Here is a 20,139-nt window from a genome sequence, read left to right as displayed (position 1 = left end):
TTTACAGTATACCTCCATATAGTCAAACTGAACTCATGACCACAAAGTGACAATCAGGAACCTCTGTGTCTTAGTGATTAGTTTGCTAGTGCAGCACGACCCAGGAGCCTCACACCAATGCCAACATTGTGAGCTGCTTCAGCTCATGCTACCTTTCTCGTCGGCCGTGCGCAGGAAGATCTGAAGGCAACCATAATGCTGGCCACCGACTTACAACTGAAATATTCTTGAGTACGGTTAAAAATTCCACTCAAATACATAAATAGCAACGTGTCAATCGTAATGCCTTCAACTTCGTGCAGAAAAGACCAGTGATGTACATATGTATCACCAATTGGTGTGCATTTCGCTTGAACCCTCGCTGAGCCGATTAGTTTTTCCAGCTTTTCTAAATCAGCCAGCTGCGGACAAGTTGGAAACGCCAACCTAAATGACCGACTGGGGAAAACATCCGAGAGACTGCACAATATCGCTGACAGATTGATGTTCGAGAACTCTTTTCTATTCCAGGGAACCTTTTTTCTATATTCGACAACAAAGATATCGTTTCATCCAAACTTAACACAGATGAACAACTTGCTTATAAAATGGGTCAAAGTTTTGACTATAAATCAAGTCAACAGTAACTGCTTTTAACCTTTACCCTGACGTCCAGTTTCTTGACATTAGATCAAGTCCAACAGAAAGTGAACAGAAGATATTAGTTTGGATGTAGATGTTGAAAGATTATAGATGTAGCGTTGAGCTTCCACATACTTCCTGCTATAAGAAAAGACTCTCAGGTGAATAGAACTTCCTTCACAGACACAATATAGGCTAAAGACTGGACTGGTACGTAGTAAAGGGGATAAATTCCGCCTCGCACACAAGCTCATCGTGTCCAGTGACGTCATCTCTAAAGAACAGAAACATATATGACAAACCAGGTGTCTGGTTCATGACGCCATTTTGGATTACAGACACCCTGAACCGATTCCACAAAGGCACTTCTGACTAAAGTCAAAACATGAAATACGATCTTAAAGCTTATTTTTCGGGTTTATAAAGTAAAATTTTGTCCACTTCATCAGTCTTGAGTCAAATGTATCCAAATTTTAATTTTCAGAAACAAAGACCGAGCGTTTTGGAAAGATTTTAATTTTTTTTTCTTGAATGGCCTCGTATAATCGCCCCCTTGTCACAGATAGCACAAACCAACCAAATCACCGATGCCATAATGTAAGATAACTATGTAAAATGTGTCATAAAATATCTTTAATGAACATCATACATTACAAAGATGATTTCATACACTCTCCTATATCAATTCTTGTGTTAATACAGTGCGACTTTAATATCTTCTCATTTATGCAAGGATTGTTCCAGTGGCATACGGTAGCAGATTAGTACATACATGTACTATGTTGTGTGTACATGTATTATATTGATTTCAAATCTTGGTATTTATACCAACCTAATCTAGAAGGTCGTGATTATTCCCAAACCTCTTAAACTGAGCCAAAACGACTGGGATTGTGGCATAAAGAGGAATGTCCAGATGAAACTAAGACGGAGCTATACAACTTTTGAAGGCGCAAGGACCTACCAAGCGAGCTCTCCAGTCTGTCCTTTCTAGGTACTTAGTCTCAGGTACACACTAGAGGCCATCGCTATGCAGAGAATTGCATTACACAAGCTTTTCCCTCACGAAGGTTGGACGTAAAAATTAAACTGTTGTGTCTGGCACATAGTGGTTTTGTTCACGGATCCACCCCATGGGTACCAGTATAGCTGCCCCTAACCACCTGCTCTCAGAAAGACAATAGCCCACCACCGTTCTCTATGACACATCAGTCCCTTTTCCACCGGTGTTTTTCACAGGTGTCTGTCTGTGAATGAAGTTATCCTCAGGCTAGCTGCCACAGCTATAATACAGCTCACAAGAAATATCTTGATACAAGTCCACCCTAATTCCTCAAACTTTTCGCATATAAAAGAGCAACTTTCAGTACAATTTATGCACATTTTTAATTTGATAGTGGAGACACCAGTTGGATTGGCCATTTTCCGGACTTCACAAAAAGCATAACTTTATCGGTCAACACAGAATAATGTCCTCAGAATATGCTTGAATGAACACCTTACAAACATGCAAAAAGGTTGAAGAATTACAGTATGTCTGTAATTGACCAGCATAGCTGGTCTAATCAAATGCCAAATTACTAAGCAGTCACAACAAATTCTGGCTGTACGGACTTTCACTAATGTAATGTTATCACCAGTCCTAGGACAAGCTTGAAAGCCCACAAAGTCAATGGTCAATTAAGGATTCTAGTCTTGTCACATTCTCGAAGATCTTTCTTAGCGGTTAGAGGACAGGCTTTAGTCTTCGTCACCCCTCAGGTAGTCACGGTGCTGTTTGCCCACTGCTTGACCTCAGTAGGGCACTGTGGGTATTTCTGGAGGGTCTCGGTCAGCTGTGAAGGATGGATCAGCAGAGTCATCAGGCGGTATTCTTTCTGAACTTTAGAAGCCATGCCATCGGTGGGTTTGACCAGTTCCAGCGCCATCAGATGCTCATAAGCCTGCAGATGTGACAGAGACGAGATGAATGATAGATGAACGCGTTCCTCAGACGTCAACAAAATTGACACTAAATGCATGCATTAACCATAAAACCTTGTGGATATTACAATATACAAAGGCCAGTGAGACTATATCGGGATACAAGTAATATATCCTTAATGAACATGGAAGTTGTGGGTAGTGTTCTGATGGCTTAATCACGACATTTATCATTAGTGCGTTCATTTTATCCTGAATACAAGAGTTCCCTTTAGTAATGATATGCTTCAAATATAACACAGGGTTACAACAAAACTACCATGTGGTAAAAATGTCCCCTATCCATGTAACACTTAAGCCGTGCCAATTTCATTTGTGTCACGGGCAAACCAACACTAAAAAGTCCAAATGTGAAACAAAAATAAAACTGAAAAGAGCCCTTAATATTTTGTTTGAACTTGATGTTTTCATGATTTTCCTGTTTTCCATGGCTTTCTGATCCAGCAAATATGTCTTCAACAGGATAAATTGCTGGGATAGTCCACACATTTCACATTTTTGGCTTCTCCCACGTGAAAGAATTACATAATCACCTTAATATTGTCAAATTTTTACTAACAGGCAATTTCCACAAATTTATATCCCATGCTGAATATGACAAACATCAGGCTTTTAAATTTCACTGAAGGTTGCACCAAAAAAATATTATTGAACGGAAACTGACAGATCCACATTTATAGCCCTGGCTTTTCATGAAAGCTGGAACTTAAAGCAAGATTTTTTCAGCCGACAATTGTCCTAACTGGCTGACTTTCGTCTTAGTTATTCTTCCGGATTATAATATTATGGATCTACCAACACATGTTTGTACGAGCGCAGATGATCTTATGCTTAAAATCAATTCATCACAATCAGTTTGTCCTAGATACCGAGGACAGCCAATCTCTCACCAGACAGTACACTACATGACACAACCAAAGAGGCTATTCCATGACTGTCACATTGCTATCAAACTGTGACAGCAAACTGGGCATGCTCAAACAAGATCAGCATAATACATGTCTATTCCAGTTGAATTGTGAATGTTTCTCTTTACTAACAACCTTATTATGTGGTTTGAACATAATGTTTTCGATTAACACAACTGCAATGACAAAGATACTGCCACATGCAAAATAACATCAATGCTTTAGGGTTATCCACCATTTTTTTAACATGGCAGTATTCACGTATAGATAAATCTATATGTACCAGCAGAATATCCTTAAATCAGCAATATTTTACATCCAAAGCCATCCAAGGGCATATTTCAAAAGTTTAATTCAATCTTGTTGAAGGATATCCTCATGTGACATTTGTCAGAAAATGTGCATATCTATATTGGATTCTTTGTGTCTACTTTCATACATAGTAAAATAACGCACCTATCAAAATAATCCAAAATATGTGAAATACGCAGACCATGTAACAACTACACACTACTTAAATTCTTCTAATTGTGTTGTATTATGGCATGTACTCCAACATGCAGAACTTTTCAAAGTAATATCCTATATATACTGTGTTACTACACAAGCCTGACATCTCTCAACTTTCAGTGTACCCACATTTTTGGAATTTTCTGACAACAGCACTGTCAATCACTGAAATTCACTGTTCATATTAGTTACATTTCTTAAGAATTTTAGAGGTACAAAATGATATTTACAAAAAGGTGGGGAGCCCATCATGGTCAAAGCAGGATTGAATGATAATTTAAACATGAAAATTTGACAGACCTACCCTCTTTAAACAAAGGTTTCATTCATTCAATCTGATAAACAAAAAGAGGTGCATGCTTTGCTCCATTGTCTTTATTAGAACATAATTAGATTAATCCTAATTACTCATGGTTTTGCACATGTTGTACATGTATATATTCACTAGTGATCAGGATTATTTTCAGGCTTTTTCGTATATAGTATAAATTATGACATGGTAGAAAATAAATTTTGCAGAAATTTGACATCAGAAGCCCCTTAATTATAGTACTCTATATTATATATGTCAGCCCTTCTTAATACTGGCAGACTGACAGGCTCTATCATGCTGTAACACTACAATTTTACCAGCTTGTCTCCCTGTTCTACAATGCCATATTTCAGTATGTATGCAATTAATTAATGTACTTGATATGCTCTTCAAATTTTTACTTGTATTTACAAATACATGTACCTCGACCAGACAGAGCAAAAGCCCACAGGATTCAGTTTGTATATTACCAATGTCTGAGCCTGCTTTCCTGGTACAACAGTCAATCATGGATGACTGCCTTCTTCTTTGATGTTACAACCCAATCATTCGAGTTTAGTATCTATCTAACCCAATACTCCCATATCTCTGTATTTATTACCTCAGATATAAGTAAGATACATATACCACAGGAATTCCCACTGGTTACCATGACAATCAATTTAGTCATAAAATGTCTGTCTTTCTAGCTTTGAAGGGACACATGCTTGTGTGTGTAAGCTATCACCATGCTCATACTCAATATGATCAACATGAGCCTTACCTCCACACTGCAGAAATTAGAAGATTAACCCAATCATTTTTAATTAAAGCCTAAGATCAGAACCGAAAACCATTACAAGTTCAAAAGAGTGTGAAGCAAATTATTATTCAAACTGATGGGATTATATCTTGTACAAAGAGAAACGTTAATATTTTCTTAAATGTGCCAATCTACAAACTTGACCTTCGTGTCAAAATATAGGTCTGCTTGGCAAGTTTCTGTCTCTCTAAATAGACATACCTTCAATACAACAGGTCTGTCAAAGATCTGCATTGAAGATTTCCTTTGTGCAAACTTCTGAAATTCTGAAAAAGAAGCAGAATATTTTCAAAATCTTGCCTTACTCATACAATGACAGTTAATTATCACAGGTGCTAAATCCCTTGTCACTGCCCACAATCCTCATGCTCTTCTCCATGTACATCACCACACATACTTTCACATAATTTCAGTGCTGATACTTACTCACATGCACTGCAGACACGTCTACTTCCTCACATAGCTGCACGGCACACACTTCTTCACATAGCTGTACTGCACACACTTCTTCAAATGGCTGCACTGCTCATGCTTCTCTCATAAATGCACTGCTCATACTTTCTCACATAAATGAACTGCTCATACTTTCTCACATAAATGCACTGCTCACACTTTCTCGTATACATGCACTGCTCATACTTTCTCACAAATCCATGATTCATACTTTCTTGCATACATGCACTGCTCATACTTTCTCACATAAATGCACTGCTCACACTTTCTCAAATAAATGCGCTGCACATACTTTCTCACATAAAAGCACTGCATATACCTTCTCGCACACATGCACTGCTCATACTTTCTGGTATACATGCACTGCTCATACTCTCTCACATAAATGCACTGCTCACACTTTCTCGTATACATGCACTGCTCATACTTTCTCACATAAATGCACTGCTCACACTTTCTCACATAAATGCACTGCTCACACTTTCTTGTATACATGCACTGCTCATACTTTCTCACATAAATGCACTGCTCACACTTTCTCACATAAATGCACTGCTCACACTTTCTTGTATACATGCACTGCTCATACTTTCTCACATAAATGCACTGCTCACACTTTCTCACATAAATGCACTGCTCACACTTTCTCGTATACATGCACTGCTCATACTTTCTCACATAAATGCACTGCTCACACTTTCTCGCACACATGCACTGCTCATACTTTCTCAAATAAAAGCATGGTTCATACTTTCTTGCATACATGCACTGCTCATACTTTCTCACATAAAAGCACTGCATATACTTTCTCGCATAAATGCACTGCTCATACTTTCTCACATAAATGCACTGCTCATACTTTCTCACATAAATGCACTGCACATATTCCCTCACATAAATGTACTTCAGAAAATTCCCCAGGTAAATGCATTGCAGATACTCCTCACATTGTGCCCCAAAGATACTTGCTCAGATAAATACACAGTAAGTACCGCTACACAAATGTACTGCATCTCATTCCACATACAAGTGCACCACAAAACAATGTGTACAATGATATGAAGAAGTGGCTTGCCTACCAAAGTTTTTAGGTTTGAAAGTTTATGTGCTTCAAAGACAAAAAAAAAACTGTCCTTAGGGCGTATACTTTAAAACAGACAAAAAATGATAAGATGTTACAAAATGACTTAGAATGATGATAAATGATTGAGGTTTTACTCCACACTTGGCAGTATTTCAAATATATTTTGTCAAGAGCATAATGGTGATGAAAACACAAGAGAATCTAACTGACAAACCAATGTTTACATTCTCAAAAAATTCCCTGAAGACCGAAGGTCTCTTAACTCAGGTACATGTACATAAATTGACAAATGAGCATGCATAAAATCGGAAGCTCAAAAATTAGAAGTCTGTTCTAGTTAAATCTGGTAAAAATTTGGTTTACCACCTTAATTCTTCTAATTTTTGGGGCAGATATTAGTAGTATTAAAAGTAGAATATTACATTATCAGATTTAACAGCCTTTTTGAAAAGTAAAGATAGCATATGTTGTTCATTAGATGGTCTAACCAAGTGAAAAAAAGAAACTCAATCTTCCTGCTACAATTACATATATATATTGGCTAAAATGACCAAGTGTCCCAAAAATTAGAAGAAATAGGGTATGTTGTAGTAACCAATCGTACATAACTCTGAGAATAAGCCAATGAATAAATACAGTGGAAAATATACTGAACAGATTATTTCCTTAATGAACAAGTAACAATGCAGTTCTGCGAAGACCACGTGAGATGCTCTATCAGTTCTTAAGGCCTGAAGAGACAATTCTCAGTCTCAACTTTGTTCCTAAATTTTAAATTCGATTTTTCTCGAAAACTGCCATAAGCAAAAACACAGCACACAATGGGTATCTCTATATAAACACACCAGGGGGTAGACAATTACAGTCACACATGTATATGGCAGAAATTTAAAAATCAAAGCAACAATCATATTTATGAGTTTTAAAACCTCACAAGTTTCCATTTCATAAACTTTTTCAATTTCCTGAATTCAGTTAAATGTTAAAAAAGTTTCCTGGAATGTAATTTTTTTGAATAAAATAGCCCAAAAGCTTTTTCCATTTCCTATTTATTCTTATGGACACATTGCCTGTCACTAAAATACTTACCATTATACACCATTTCAAAGTTAAATGGCTCCCCATCATATATATCCATTAAATGCTTCATAGAGATAATCAGACAAAGCTCCAGGATAGATATACCTGTGGCAAAACATGAAAAACACTATTTCCGTTGACAGAACTGAATGACAATATGAAGCAATCCCTTTTTATTTATTTTTTTAAGACAACAGATCAAGAGAGAGATCAAGTCAGTTATACTTCAAATTTGCATAAATAAGTTTGCAGGCATTATCCACTAATTTGTTTGATTGTTATTTAATGCCCTACTAAAATATTAATCTCTTATATATTTGGCAGTCAGTTCGAGGTGAAAGAAACCAGAGTGCCTGGAGAAAACCACCAGACAATTGATATGTTACGAACAAATTCCCAAACACAATGGCAACAGACTTCCACAGTGCCTGGAGAAACCACCAGACAATTGATATGTTACGGACAAATTCCCAAACACAATGGCAACAGGCTTCCACAATGCCTGGAGAAGCCACCAGACAATTGATATGTTACGAACAAATTCCCAAACACAATGGCAACAGACTTCCACAGTGCCTGGAGAAACCACCAGACAATTGATATGTTACGAACAAATTCCCAAACACAATGGCAACAGACTTCCACAGTGCCTGGAGAAACCACCAGACAATTGATATGTTACGAACAAATTCCCAAACACAATGGCAACAGACTTCCACAGTGCCTGGAGAAACCACCAGACAATTGATATGTTACGGACAAATTCCCAAACACAATGGCAACAGACTTCCACAGTGCCTGGAGAAACCACCAGACAATTGATATGTTACGGACAAATTCCCAAACACAATGGCAACAGACTTCCACAGTGCCTGGAGAAACCACCAGACAATTGATATGTTACGAACAATTTCCCACACAAAATGGCAACAGGCTTCCACAATGCCTGGAGAAACCACTAGACAATTGACATGTTACAAACAAATTCTCACACACAATTGCAACAAACTTCCACAACATCTTGGTGAAAGACATGCACATTTCAACAAACATAATACTATGCAAATGACCACATGAAAGCCATCAACAGCCTATTGTTACGAGGCGTCATTATCTTACTATCACCATAGACAGCGGTAACTTTAGACAAGGTACTTTTCCATATTTCCCAACAATTATGTCCTCTGTATCAGTGGGTCAGTATCAGGATACAAATAGTCATGAGATATCCATAGTGCTTAACCTGAAATTCCATCCACAACTAAGTGATTTTCGGTCAATAACATCAGACATGGTGATTTTAGGAGTTGTAAACCACAACAACATCAAACACAAATAGAAACTTCCTTCATATATAAATATTTCTGAGGTGAGTCCAGAGCATTAAATCCTGTTTTTTAACACAACACATCTTGGCATTAAACAATGATTAAATGAAGTAAATAAAGCTAGTACATCTGATGTGCAGAAGTCGTCTTTATACCAGGGAACAAAACTCAAATACTTCATGAAAAAATGTCTTCAGTGTTCTACTTGACACTCTCATATGACACTTCATGTCAAATGAGAACACAAACATCATAAATCCATCAAAAACTCAAGATACTTTCAAAGATCAAATGTGAGCAAACCAGAAATCCCGATTTTCTATCACGGCCTTAGGCTTTTTTTGATGCATTCATAATGAAACATCATTGGGACAATCCACTCATCTGGAAATGCAGGGAGGACATACTTTGTTACAAAATGGATCTATCACCTGACCAAGATGTGAAACTTTGTGGAAATTTTGTAAACATGCTGATTACTGAGGAAAACTACTGGGCACTGAGGTTTTCAGGTTTTTATTCAAATGATGTCAACCAAAATTTTCACCCATTTAATTAATATGGGTGAAACTGGTGTTTTCAAACTCATCTTTTTTAGGCCAATGTCAATAAGATATGGAGAATTCATTATATCTGCGAAGAGATTTCTTGCCTGCAGCTTAATGCTCAAATACTGGACACATCCCCTATAAACATGATTTATAAGAACTGTTATCGCTGACACAGCATCACGAGATATAACCTATTTCTTGATTTTGCAAGGTCATACATTTCATAGCCTTTTAATTACACACAGCAAATTGCACATTTATACAGCCTTACCCAGTAAAATGGCAGATTTTGAGTCGCAGGTGGCAAGTTTCCTGGACTCAACAAAGTCATTAATCATCAACGATGTTTGGTCTGTAGAGATTTTACAAACAGGATACGTCTGTAATTTACAACCAATTTTACATGAGACTAAGTAATAAATTCATGTTTATGAAATTCTGCCCAAAAGCAGCTGATAGAATCATTTAAATGACAATCAAAGAAGATTTCATTACTGTTTACATCATTTATGTACATACAGCTACAGTTGTATATGCACAATATACAGTATTTCATCTCAAATTTAGCATTTTAAAATGAACTTCCAGAAACACATAACAGCTTTAAAATGCTACTTTTTATGCTTTCAGGTTTCTGATGGGAAATAACAAACTCCACACACAACTCTAAATCAAAAGTGACCGTATAATGCGGATGAATCAATCAGAACCAATCCATATGGGCCAATGAAAAATTCTAAATTCTAAACTGACCATAAAATCAAGGACTTAATTAACTGTAATAGCTCTTGGTACCAATTTCATTTGAAATGAAATTCAGAAATAAGAGTATGGCACAAACCACAAGTTGCTGAAGTTCTCGGATCTCCTTACACATGCTGTACTGTCTCTTCAGGATGTCTATGATGGACGGCTCCTGAGATAAACTCTGAAACAACAACAACAACCACACGTTTTCTTTTTTGGCGCATGTGTGACCACTTTTATGGTGGCAGAAATGTTTCCAGAGGAGGAACCTAGACTCTGGACAAACCCCTTGGCTTCCTGACTTCCTGGTAACTTGGAGGTATAAATAGATTTATTCACGTGTCCATGCCGACATTTAATTACACATTAGTCCGCAGGTGTGGATAATCAAAAGTTTGCTTATCTACTTGGGGTTTAATTTGACCATCACTGGGGCAGCTGCCCCCGTCATTAGCCACGGCATAATGGCCGTGTTTTATGTATTTGGACCACACTGAATACATACACAACATATGCACAACGAAAGAGAATTGTACAGACTACAGGTACCAAAATGGCTAGTTACTACCACAACGGTAAGGTTATTGCTTCATTTAAAGCTAAAGGACTATAGATAGGACTTACCACCAAGAGAACAACAAAGCCTTTTATAGTTTTAGACTATTAGTGTTTACAACTAGATGTACAAAGTCGCCACAGCTTAAGACTGTCAAGGTGTTATATCTGAAGACAACAAAGTCTTTAACATAACAAATACATGAATCACAACTTCTGTTTATTCACTTAACGACGTTTCGGTATAGGTACTAATAGCATTATCAAGCATAATGATCAACAGGTGACACAATGGGTATTTAAAGAGAGGGCTAAGTTGTTGATTTCAACATATGAACAATATAAGAAACACACAACACATTGACAAGATAGACAAGGCAAGGAAAGCATGGGACTATGAGGTTTTTACCTGCACATGAGAATTCCACTGAGAGACAAACTTTTTGTTGGGGAAACTTTGGGGAAGTGTCAGAAAGTTCCTGAACACTTGCACATACTGATTAAAGTTCAGCTGAGTGAACAGATGGATTTGACGATGAGAAAACCGGGATTTGACTCTCTTCTCCAACAGTTCAATCACATCCTACAAAAAAGTATGGTTTATGTTAGAATCTAAAAACATATTTCATTTCAAATACCATTACTGACATTGAATAAGCAATACTATTATGATGTTTAGTCAACATTTCACTTTAAACCAATTTATGATATATCTTGCTTTTAAACTAGCAAACCACATCCTTTAAACAACTGAACTAAATCCATGCCAGAACAATGACTATGTTCTGAAAAACAAAAGGTACAATATACTGGTCTCAAAACATCCAGGGATGGAAAAAAAGTTGTCACAGTTACACCCTTACACATCGCTATTAATCACCTTAGTGCGTCTTCATCACCAGTCCAACGTGACAATCCTTAGTGTTTCTTCATCACCAGTCCAACATCGTCACAATCTGTGACCACTACCTTTTTTACACATCATCAAGGCATTAAGGACTGGCACTATACCAGTACCATAAAAAATATATTCAAGAATTCTTGATATACTCTGGTTAAGGTAGTCTAAGGATCACCTTCCTCGTAGACAAGACTTGCCTCGTAGACAAGACTTGCCTGTCCCAGGTAAAGTCGTTTTGCGGTACATCACTTCGCACAAGCTCATGTTCAATATTTTCTAGACTTCACTGTCACAGATGCAAGAATTTTGATTTTAGAATTATGTGATATTTAAAACCATGTTAATCGTTCAACAAATACCTGAAATTCTTGTGTTTATTTACAGACATTTTGTATCACACAATTGCGCTCATATCCACATTTCTGTTTATTCCTACCATCACAAATTATCTCCCTTGTCCTGATTCAACTTTTCGCGGATTCGGTTATCACACAGTATGATATGTCAAGTCCCGATGAGTGTGATTTTGAGGGTACAGTGGAGTTATACTTACCAGTCTACATGTAAGACCAAGCACACAGATTGGAGTCTGCGCCGACTGGGCCACATCAAATAGGTTGTACAGTAGGGTTTGGTTTCGATGAAGTGCGAACATGTCAAATTCATCCAGCACAAAGAGAATGGGCTTACTCTGCTGATCACCTGGTCACACAAATCAAGAGGCAATTTTATAGAATTATTAATTAAAATCATGAATTTGACCAAGCATAATGAATCTTGTTGCAGTTGGTCAACCGAATTTCCTTCACAAATTAATCTTTTCTGTGACATCACCATTGTTTTATCAAACCAAGAATGAAATGAAAAGTTGTGATGCGAAGGGATGGCAGAACATTGATCATGTGGGATCCATCCACAGTCCACTCTAATAAAATTATGATTTACACTCAGAGTTACTCATACATTTGCACATGCAGTACATGGATGCTGAGTAAAGTGTCTCCAATTTCTTGAAAATTTAAACTTAAATATTTTTCAAGTCATTTTACCATGTGGTTTAGATATAGCTCAGTCATACTGAATATGTTTTCACTATGGACTGAATAAAGATTTATATTACTGACTTTCCCATGCTATGTGTACATTTCCTAATCTGAAGTGTAAACATGGCTGCTGTAATGTCAGTCAGGTAATTTTATCTGGGATGACATCAAAGCCATGTTATGTTCAGCATTAATCGTAGCCAAAGGTTAGCGATAGATGACACAAAGCATTTCGGAAAAATCCCAAATTAGGCTGTGGAGGATGTAAAAACAATTCGGATTCCGTACAATTTTCCTATACATGCAAAAAATCAATCAAACACTGGTTGTGTTTTAGGATAACAACCAACATTACCTCTCTTCTTTACAAATTACTTCATCTGAAGTCCCACAAAATCTAAGTCAGCTTTTTAAATATTTGTATAACCAATATATTCATAAGGTGCCAGTGATTGCAAGACTGTAAAATACACCACCATATATCCATGCAAGCAACATTTTTTACTTTATATTATATCAAACACTGTGCCCACATCTAAATGCACTTCTTCACAAAATCTCAGAGAATTACGACAAAATCAATATTTGCCAACTTACCACTTTTTAGTGAGTCAAGTAAAAATTGCAGTGTTTCAGCAAACGAGCCCTGTTAAGATAGAACACACTCCAGTTAATAATTCCCTTTTATCAGCTTTATTTTCTGCCCCCGCTTCAGGCAGGCATACATGTTTGATGTAAAAAAGATGACAGAATTCAGCATAAATGGATAATGCTCCCTGAATGCCCCTCTTATTCTCTTTGATGTAAATACCAGTTGCCCTTTATCAAGTAATTTAGAGTCCAGTAACTGCTCAAAGGATAACGTTTATGTAAAAAAGCAAACAAATGTACTATTATGCAGATAGGGTTCTCTGCTGAACACATACAAACACTTTGTCTCCCAGGGTGTTCTCTAACTGAAGCTGAATAGTGATCTCCTTCAGAGCTATTTTATCATCCGTCTGTAACAGTCCTGAAGAAAACATAAACAACAACATTTTACAAAAATCTTCAATGAATCCGATTCATCATAAAACACTATTCCTATCAACTTGTTTTTTAAATTATTAACTGACGAAATTAAGGCATATAAAGTTTCTCTTGCATCAATCAAATTTGAAGTTTATTACTGAGAAAATAAAAATGAGGTAAAGATCTGTCACAGCAAATCATGACCAATCTATCAAATCATAAGAAAAGGCAAAGAAACTATTGTTATATTTCACTTACAAAGCAATGAAGTGCATTCCACTTACGTGGCAACATAATCAATACCATACATAATACATGATACACTTTTATACAGGTCCTGTTAAATACTTTCTCTGAAACAACTTGTGCTTTTTCTCCCAAGCTTTGAGTTTGTATTCATTTATACATAGTCTACAGCCAGTGAGTCATATCTTGTTTCGACAATAGGGAATTTTTGAGTTGCCTACATTTCTGACCGGTCACATGATAGAGCTGGACTTTTTCTACCTTCATCCATGCAGCGTAATGACCCAGGAGCCTCTCACCAATGTGATCGCTAAGAGTTCAAGTCCAGCTCATGCTGGCTTCCTCTCCTGCTGTATGTGGGAAGGTCTACAGCAGCCTGCGGATGGTCATGGGTTTCCCTCCACTCTGCCTGGTTTCCTCTCACCATAATGCTGGCCGCCCTTGTACAAGTTAAATACTCTTGAGTACAGCGTAAAAACACCAATCAAATCAAATTCTACTTTCATGGATAAAAGAGTTTGAACTCGAAACACCCCTATTCTGCAATGGCCCTTCATGGCTTTCTTCCCTTTCTTCACCTCAATCATTAACTCTTGGCTGGAACTATGCCAGAGAGTACAAAATTCAGCTGGCCAAAAATATGCACCAAGAAAACTGGGTGAAGTACAGAAGAAATTTGAAGAATTTATTGTATTTCTGCACGAAAGTCACGAAAGTCAGTGTAAACTCATAACCTGTAATCAACTATAAACCATGCAAAAATTCCAAGAGAACTTTCACGAACAAAACCATATTCTTTGATGGCTATTAAAAATTTACTCACAGCTTGTATACCCTGAAATTAACATTTTTGGAAAAGGGGAGGCAACTACACAGCACAATATGTACCATCAGTTATCTTCCCTGTATTTGAGAAGCAGCTGAAGCAACTATTAAATACACTGATACATATATCCTACCATTAAGATGAACTTGAAGTAGATTTGTGCCAACTTCTTCTTCATTTTCCAGATTTTGAAGGCACTTTTTGAGCAGCTAGAAAGAAAAAAGTGAAAATTCAGTGTAAAGTGAAATTATCAAAGACAAGATTTAAAATCTTGACTCCACAGTTAAGAACTGTACATGGAAGGTGTGAAAAGCTGTAAAAACAACCCATATTTTGTAATTATGAAATATAACCCCAACTCTTTTACAACACACACCTTGCCATGTACATGTATCTGGATAAAAAGATATTTGCTTAAATTTGATTAGGTAGCAAGAATACAAAGAACTTGTCTGTAAGAGACAAATGAATGCAAAACTTCAGCTCAATACACGGTACAGAAATTGTGAATTTGGTAATTTATGGTAACTAATATATACACAGAGCCTCAGTAATGGAATAACTCTCTTGTGTCATTGTACTTTATATGCCTGTAAAATTTCAGGTCAATACATGCTGTACATTTTGAGAAACCACCCCTAACACTTTGTTTAACATTGCTTTCCCTGTTGACTCGGGGTACGACATAAACTAGTACTGTGCAGGCGAGCTCAAAAAACAAAGCATCTATCTATGGTTGTACGGTGTTTTAGATTAGGATAGGGGAAGACACCCACCACTGACTTGCCTCCACCACGTGGACCAGTGATCAGAACGGAGTTACTCTCACCATAGACAGCCGTCCTTCTTATCACCTCCTGTAACTGTCTAGATACACAAGGAAATGTACAGAATTATCAACATGACTGCCTTGTGTGGTTTACAATTAATACATACATAAAAAATCAATATTACTGTTAAAACGTCTTTGACATGGATCTAAATCATAATGACAAACAAGTATGGAAATAAGTATGGAAACAGGGTGACTGTTCTGACGAAGAAATTTATTTCTGGTAAAACACAAGTACAGAATTACATCTCTCCCTCATTATAACATGCTTCCTTACAACAAATGCTCCATTATTACAGGTCAATCCCCCACACAAATGCTCCATTATAACAGGTCAATCCCCCACACAAATGCTCCATTATAACACTGTCAATCCCCCACACAAATGCTCCATTATAACACGGCCAATCCCCCACACAAATGCTCCATTATAACACTGTCAATCACCCACACAAATGCTCCATTATAACAGGTCAATCCCCCACACAAATGCTCCATTATAACAGGTCAATCTCCCACACAAGTGCTCCATTATAACACTGTCAATCCCCCATACAAATGCTCCATTATAACACTGTCAATCCCCCACACAAATGCTCCATTATAACCTTTGGATTTGGTAAATTCTTTGTACTCAAATAAAATAAAATAAATGCAATAAATAGAAACAATGATCTTATGTTGATGTGGTTTACAGTTAACATAAAGTGTCACACCATGTTTCTATCTAAATCATCTATGTCACAGGCTAACAACCTTCATATAATGTGCTTCGCTTATAGCATGGCAAACAGACTTGTCCCCCAGCATTGTAATATTGGAGCCACCCCACCAATGTGGCTGCTGTGAGTTCAAATCCAGCTCGTGCTGGTTTCCTCTCCAGTTTGTAAAGTTTGCTAATCCTGGGTTTCCACAGGTTCTGCCCAGTTTTCTCCCACCATAATGCTGGCTGCCATCATATAAGTGAAATATTTTTGAGTACTCCATAAAACATGAATCAACTAAATAAATAATTATAAAGTTTTCATTCCTGAAAGGTACATGTACATTAAGTGTCTTCACTTTAAATAACATCCTCTAGGTAAAACAAACTGCAAACTGTAGAATTCACATTATAAAGAGATTACTATTAAACACACTGAGTTCAAAAAATCCATTTACTGTTTTTCTTCTTCAAATCCAAGAATGTCTTCTGGCAGGAATGTCTGAGAGAGACGAGAACGCAGTATGAGCTGTACCTCTTTGATCAGATCAGTTGAAGAACCCGGTTCAGGCTTTGATGCTCGAGTTGAGGACTTCCGTCGGCTCATCGTGAAGTGTTACTTTTTGTCAAAGAGATAGAAAAGTTCAACGTTTCACTTTAATATACAATGACAACCATGTTCAGATGTAGTATTATGGCATAATATGGATTACCTTGGGTGCCTTATTTATCTTATTTTCTCAGAGATGACACTTTATATGTTGGCACATTAATTTTATGTTTACATCACACTTTGTCACAAAACCTTTCTAAACTTGATCAACTTTCAACATTTCATCTCATTTTGTCAATTTTAAATTGTACATGTATAATATATGTCAAAGGCTTTTTCCCTTTTGTCAGATTTTCTCACTTTCTTGTAGGCATTTTGATCTCTAACTATTAATAATATTTTTACATAAACTCAGTGCACCTTGCTCATGTTACTGTCATGATTACACCAGTCCTTTACGCCACTCTAAAAGGCCATAAACTCAAAATGCAACTGTCATCCACAGTCATGCCCCCTTACAGTTTATCAGGTTTGGTAAGACTGCCATAATCCATGAATTAGATTTTATGAACAGGTCACAGAAAGGTAGTGCAACTACATGTACATGTACCAGTGAGATATGAGTAAAATTCTGAGGGCACGATAGGCAACGTCTATGTGTGCACCTGTCACGGGCAGGTAATATTTGCTTGCTACAGGTTGAATAAAATCCAGAGCAGAAATTGGCATATGGTGCTGTTTTTGAGTGGATTTTAAGGCCCACTTCAGGCTGACTGGGTTTTTCAGCTCAATGATTAAATATTGGGGCAGGAAAATATCAGAAATTGTTGAAAAGAGACCTCAACATTTAATTTAGTTGAACTATCACTTGTACACGCCAATGCGGTAAATTTAGCTTACCGCTGATCCCACATATTAGAGGCACTTATTTCCCTTGACTCTCTCAACACTTTTTGATCGATACAGAGAGTTACATTCCATAACTACCTTCTTGGCTTTGAACTAGACCTAAAGCCCCAGGTGGCTACTTCAGCTCCTCTCTTTATATTTGGCTGGCAGAGTATCGTAGCCACTGGGGGAACCAATGGTAAACCATACACTGATTCATGCCATGTACGATAAGCCAACAAGTCTAAACAATGGCTGCAGTCCAAAGTGGTGTCAACTTTGGCTCTTACCTCTCAGCTCACCCGCTCATGCAACATCTCACATATTCCACTTGGTAAGGACACACAAGACCCAAATTCACCCCACAGTCATTGCTAATGCAGCAACCATTTTGCCTACACCACAGTTATGGGTTTGGAAAAAGTTATCGTTGCTAGATAGTGAATGCGCATTAAACCTGAAAAGACAAACTTAATGGCCGCCTTGTATAGAAATAGTCTGCCATGTCATGTGTACTGGGCTGGTGTGCCATTACCAAATGGAATATACCTGGGATGTTGTGTGCGCCAAGAGCTGAGAGGTAAGAGTCAAAGTTGACACCAGTTTTGGACTGCAAAATGCCCGAAATGATTTATCGGGCATGGTGTGAATCGGTGTCTGGATTTACCACTGGTTTCCCCTGCAGCTACAATGCTCCGCCTGCCAAATATAAAGAGAGGAGTTGAAGTAGCCACCTGGGGCCAACCTTACCTATGCAATAATAAAAGTTCACAGCCGATTTATTGGCTAAACGAAAGTTTACCGTTACTAAGGTGAACCATTTCTCAGGAAAAAGGGGTGATGCTATGATGCACATTTTAACAGATTCAGTCAATTCAGTCAATTCAGCCATGGTTATGGCGCATTCAAATATTTTTCTAACTGCGGGCAACAACCTATAGTACAACAACGACCCGGATGAAAACTCGTCTGTTGACTGCACAATACTGTACACGTTTGATTCTGAATCTGATTATGTTAGTTTTACACGGTCCAATTAAGTGATAACTATGGGAGCCAGATTCTGAGCACTCTGTGAACTATATTCTAAAACGCTCGCCTGTTTACATGCATCCAACATCGATCTTCTCACATGTAGCTGTATTTCTTCCCGCCTTATTCCCACATTCATTCCTCCTTTACCGAGACCTCTCACAAGGGGAGGCTACTCTTTCGATCAGCCTGAAAAGCTATATCTACTCCGCATGCACCCATTTCATTTAACAATGTTTGTTCTGTCCTGTGCCCTCCTTCAGTACTGCTAGGTTTATACTTAACATTTTTTCAGTTATATGACGACGAGGGGTCATTAGAATTTAGGTGAGTGTACATATACATATGCCTACTCCGCATTCACCCATTTCGTTTAACAATGTTTGTTCTGTCCTGTGCCCTCTAGTTTTCAATACTGTCTAGATTTTCGCTGCGCAATTTGAATATTTCGCTTTTCCGCCGAATTGTATCTTTTTGGTTGAACACTAGAGTGTTCAATGGAGTAATGGAGTTATGGAGTAGTTTATAATCATTCACATCCAATACGGTAGTGTTCCCCTGTTCCCCTGAAGTCAATGTGCGGGAGTGAAGTCATATTCTAGTTTTCCAGTTCAGTGTCTATGCTGAGGCATATACTTGTTCGGCACGCCCTCCACACTCTTAAAGTACTCATTAGCCTAGGTGAGACAAGGCAAACGCACAAATTTCAAAAATCTTATTAATTCTGCACGACTGAATATTTTCCTCAATGTACCGTAAATCGCCTTGTCACCCAAATATAATGATAGTTCCATATTTAACTGATCGTATCGTATTCCACAAGATTCATACAGTCTTACTTGGACTATGATATATGTAGCTTACTTCCCTAAGTTAAATCATCGTCATTGTTACCCTTGATATGTAGATATTACACATATATAGACCCATATGCCTACAGGTCTAAAGCATGTGGTTTCTCCTTGCGGATGCCATGCTCAATTTAGACTGCATTGCGTATGATAAATAGTATAAATCTATATGGTTATTTAGCCTGAAAGGTACACGTTCAGAAAGAACTTTTAGACCTACGCCTCACTGCGTCAGAAAGGTGAAAATTACTATACGATACAAAGTGAATGACCTGCGCCTGCGCCTGTTCATCTTGGTTCATCCTGAATGGAAATCCA

At 37.5% G+C, this 20,139-nt stretch overlaps 1 protein-coding gene across 2 annotated transcripts; it reads right to left on the bottom strand.

The window, feature by feature from the left end:
* Positions 1–1,177: 1,177 nt before the first annotated feature.
* On the bottom strand, positions 1,178–19,088 carry LOC135479126 (origin recognition complex subunit 4-like). Of its 2 annotated transcripts, none has more exons than XM_064758878.1 (13): positions 19,038–19,088; positions 16,956–17,116; positions 15,739–15,829; positions 15,096–15,171; positions 13,806–13,891; positions 13,477–13,525; positions 12,390–12,538; positions 11,345–11,518; positions 10,475–10,561; positions 9,905–10,013; positions 7,764–7,859; positions 5,339–5,403; positions 1,178–2,564 (listed from the first exon to the last, which is right to left on the bottom strand). In XM_064758878.1, the coding sequence occupies exons 2-13, from the start codon at positions 17,102–17,104 to the stop codon at positions 2,379–2,381; spliced, it is 1,317 nt and encodes a 438-aa protein (XP_064614948.1). In that variant the 5' UTR covers positions 17,105–17,116; positions 19,038–19,088; the 3' UTR covers positions 1,178–2,378. The 2 variants fall into 2 exon arrangements, with proteins under 2 accessions (XP_064614948.1, XP_064614957.1); XM_064758887.1 differs by having other exon boundaries at positions 19,046–19,080.
* Between the last annotated feature and the right edge of the window lie 1,051 nt (positions 19,089–20,139).

The sequence above is a fragment of the Liolophura sinensis genome, chromosome 1 (assembly GCF_032854445.1).
Source record: "Liolophura sinensis isolate JHLJ2023 chromosome 1, CUHK_Ljap_v2, whole genome shotgun sequence".
In the NCBI taxonomy this organism is placed as follows: Eukaryota; Metazoa; Mollusca; class Polyplacophora; order Chitonida; family Chitonidae; genus Liolophura; species Liolophura sinensis.
Note: the sequence above shows the minus strand (reverse complement) of the source record. Positions and strands in the feature narration are given on the sequence as shown.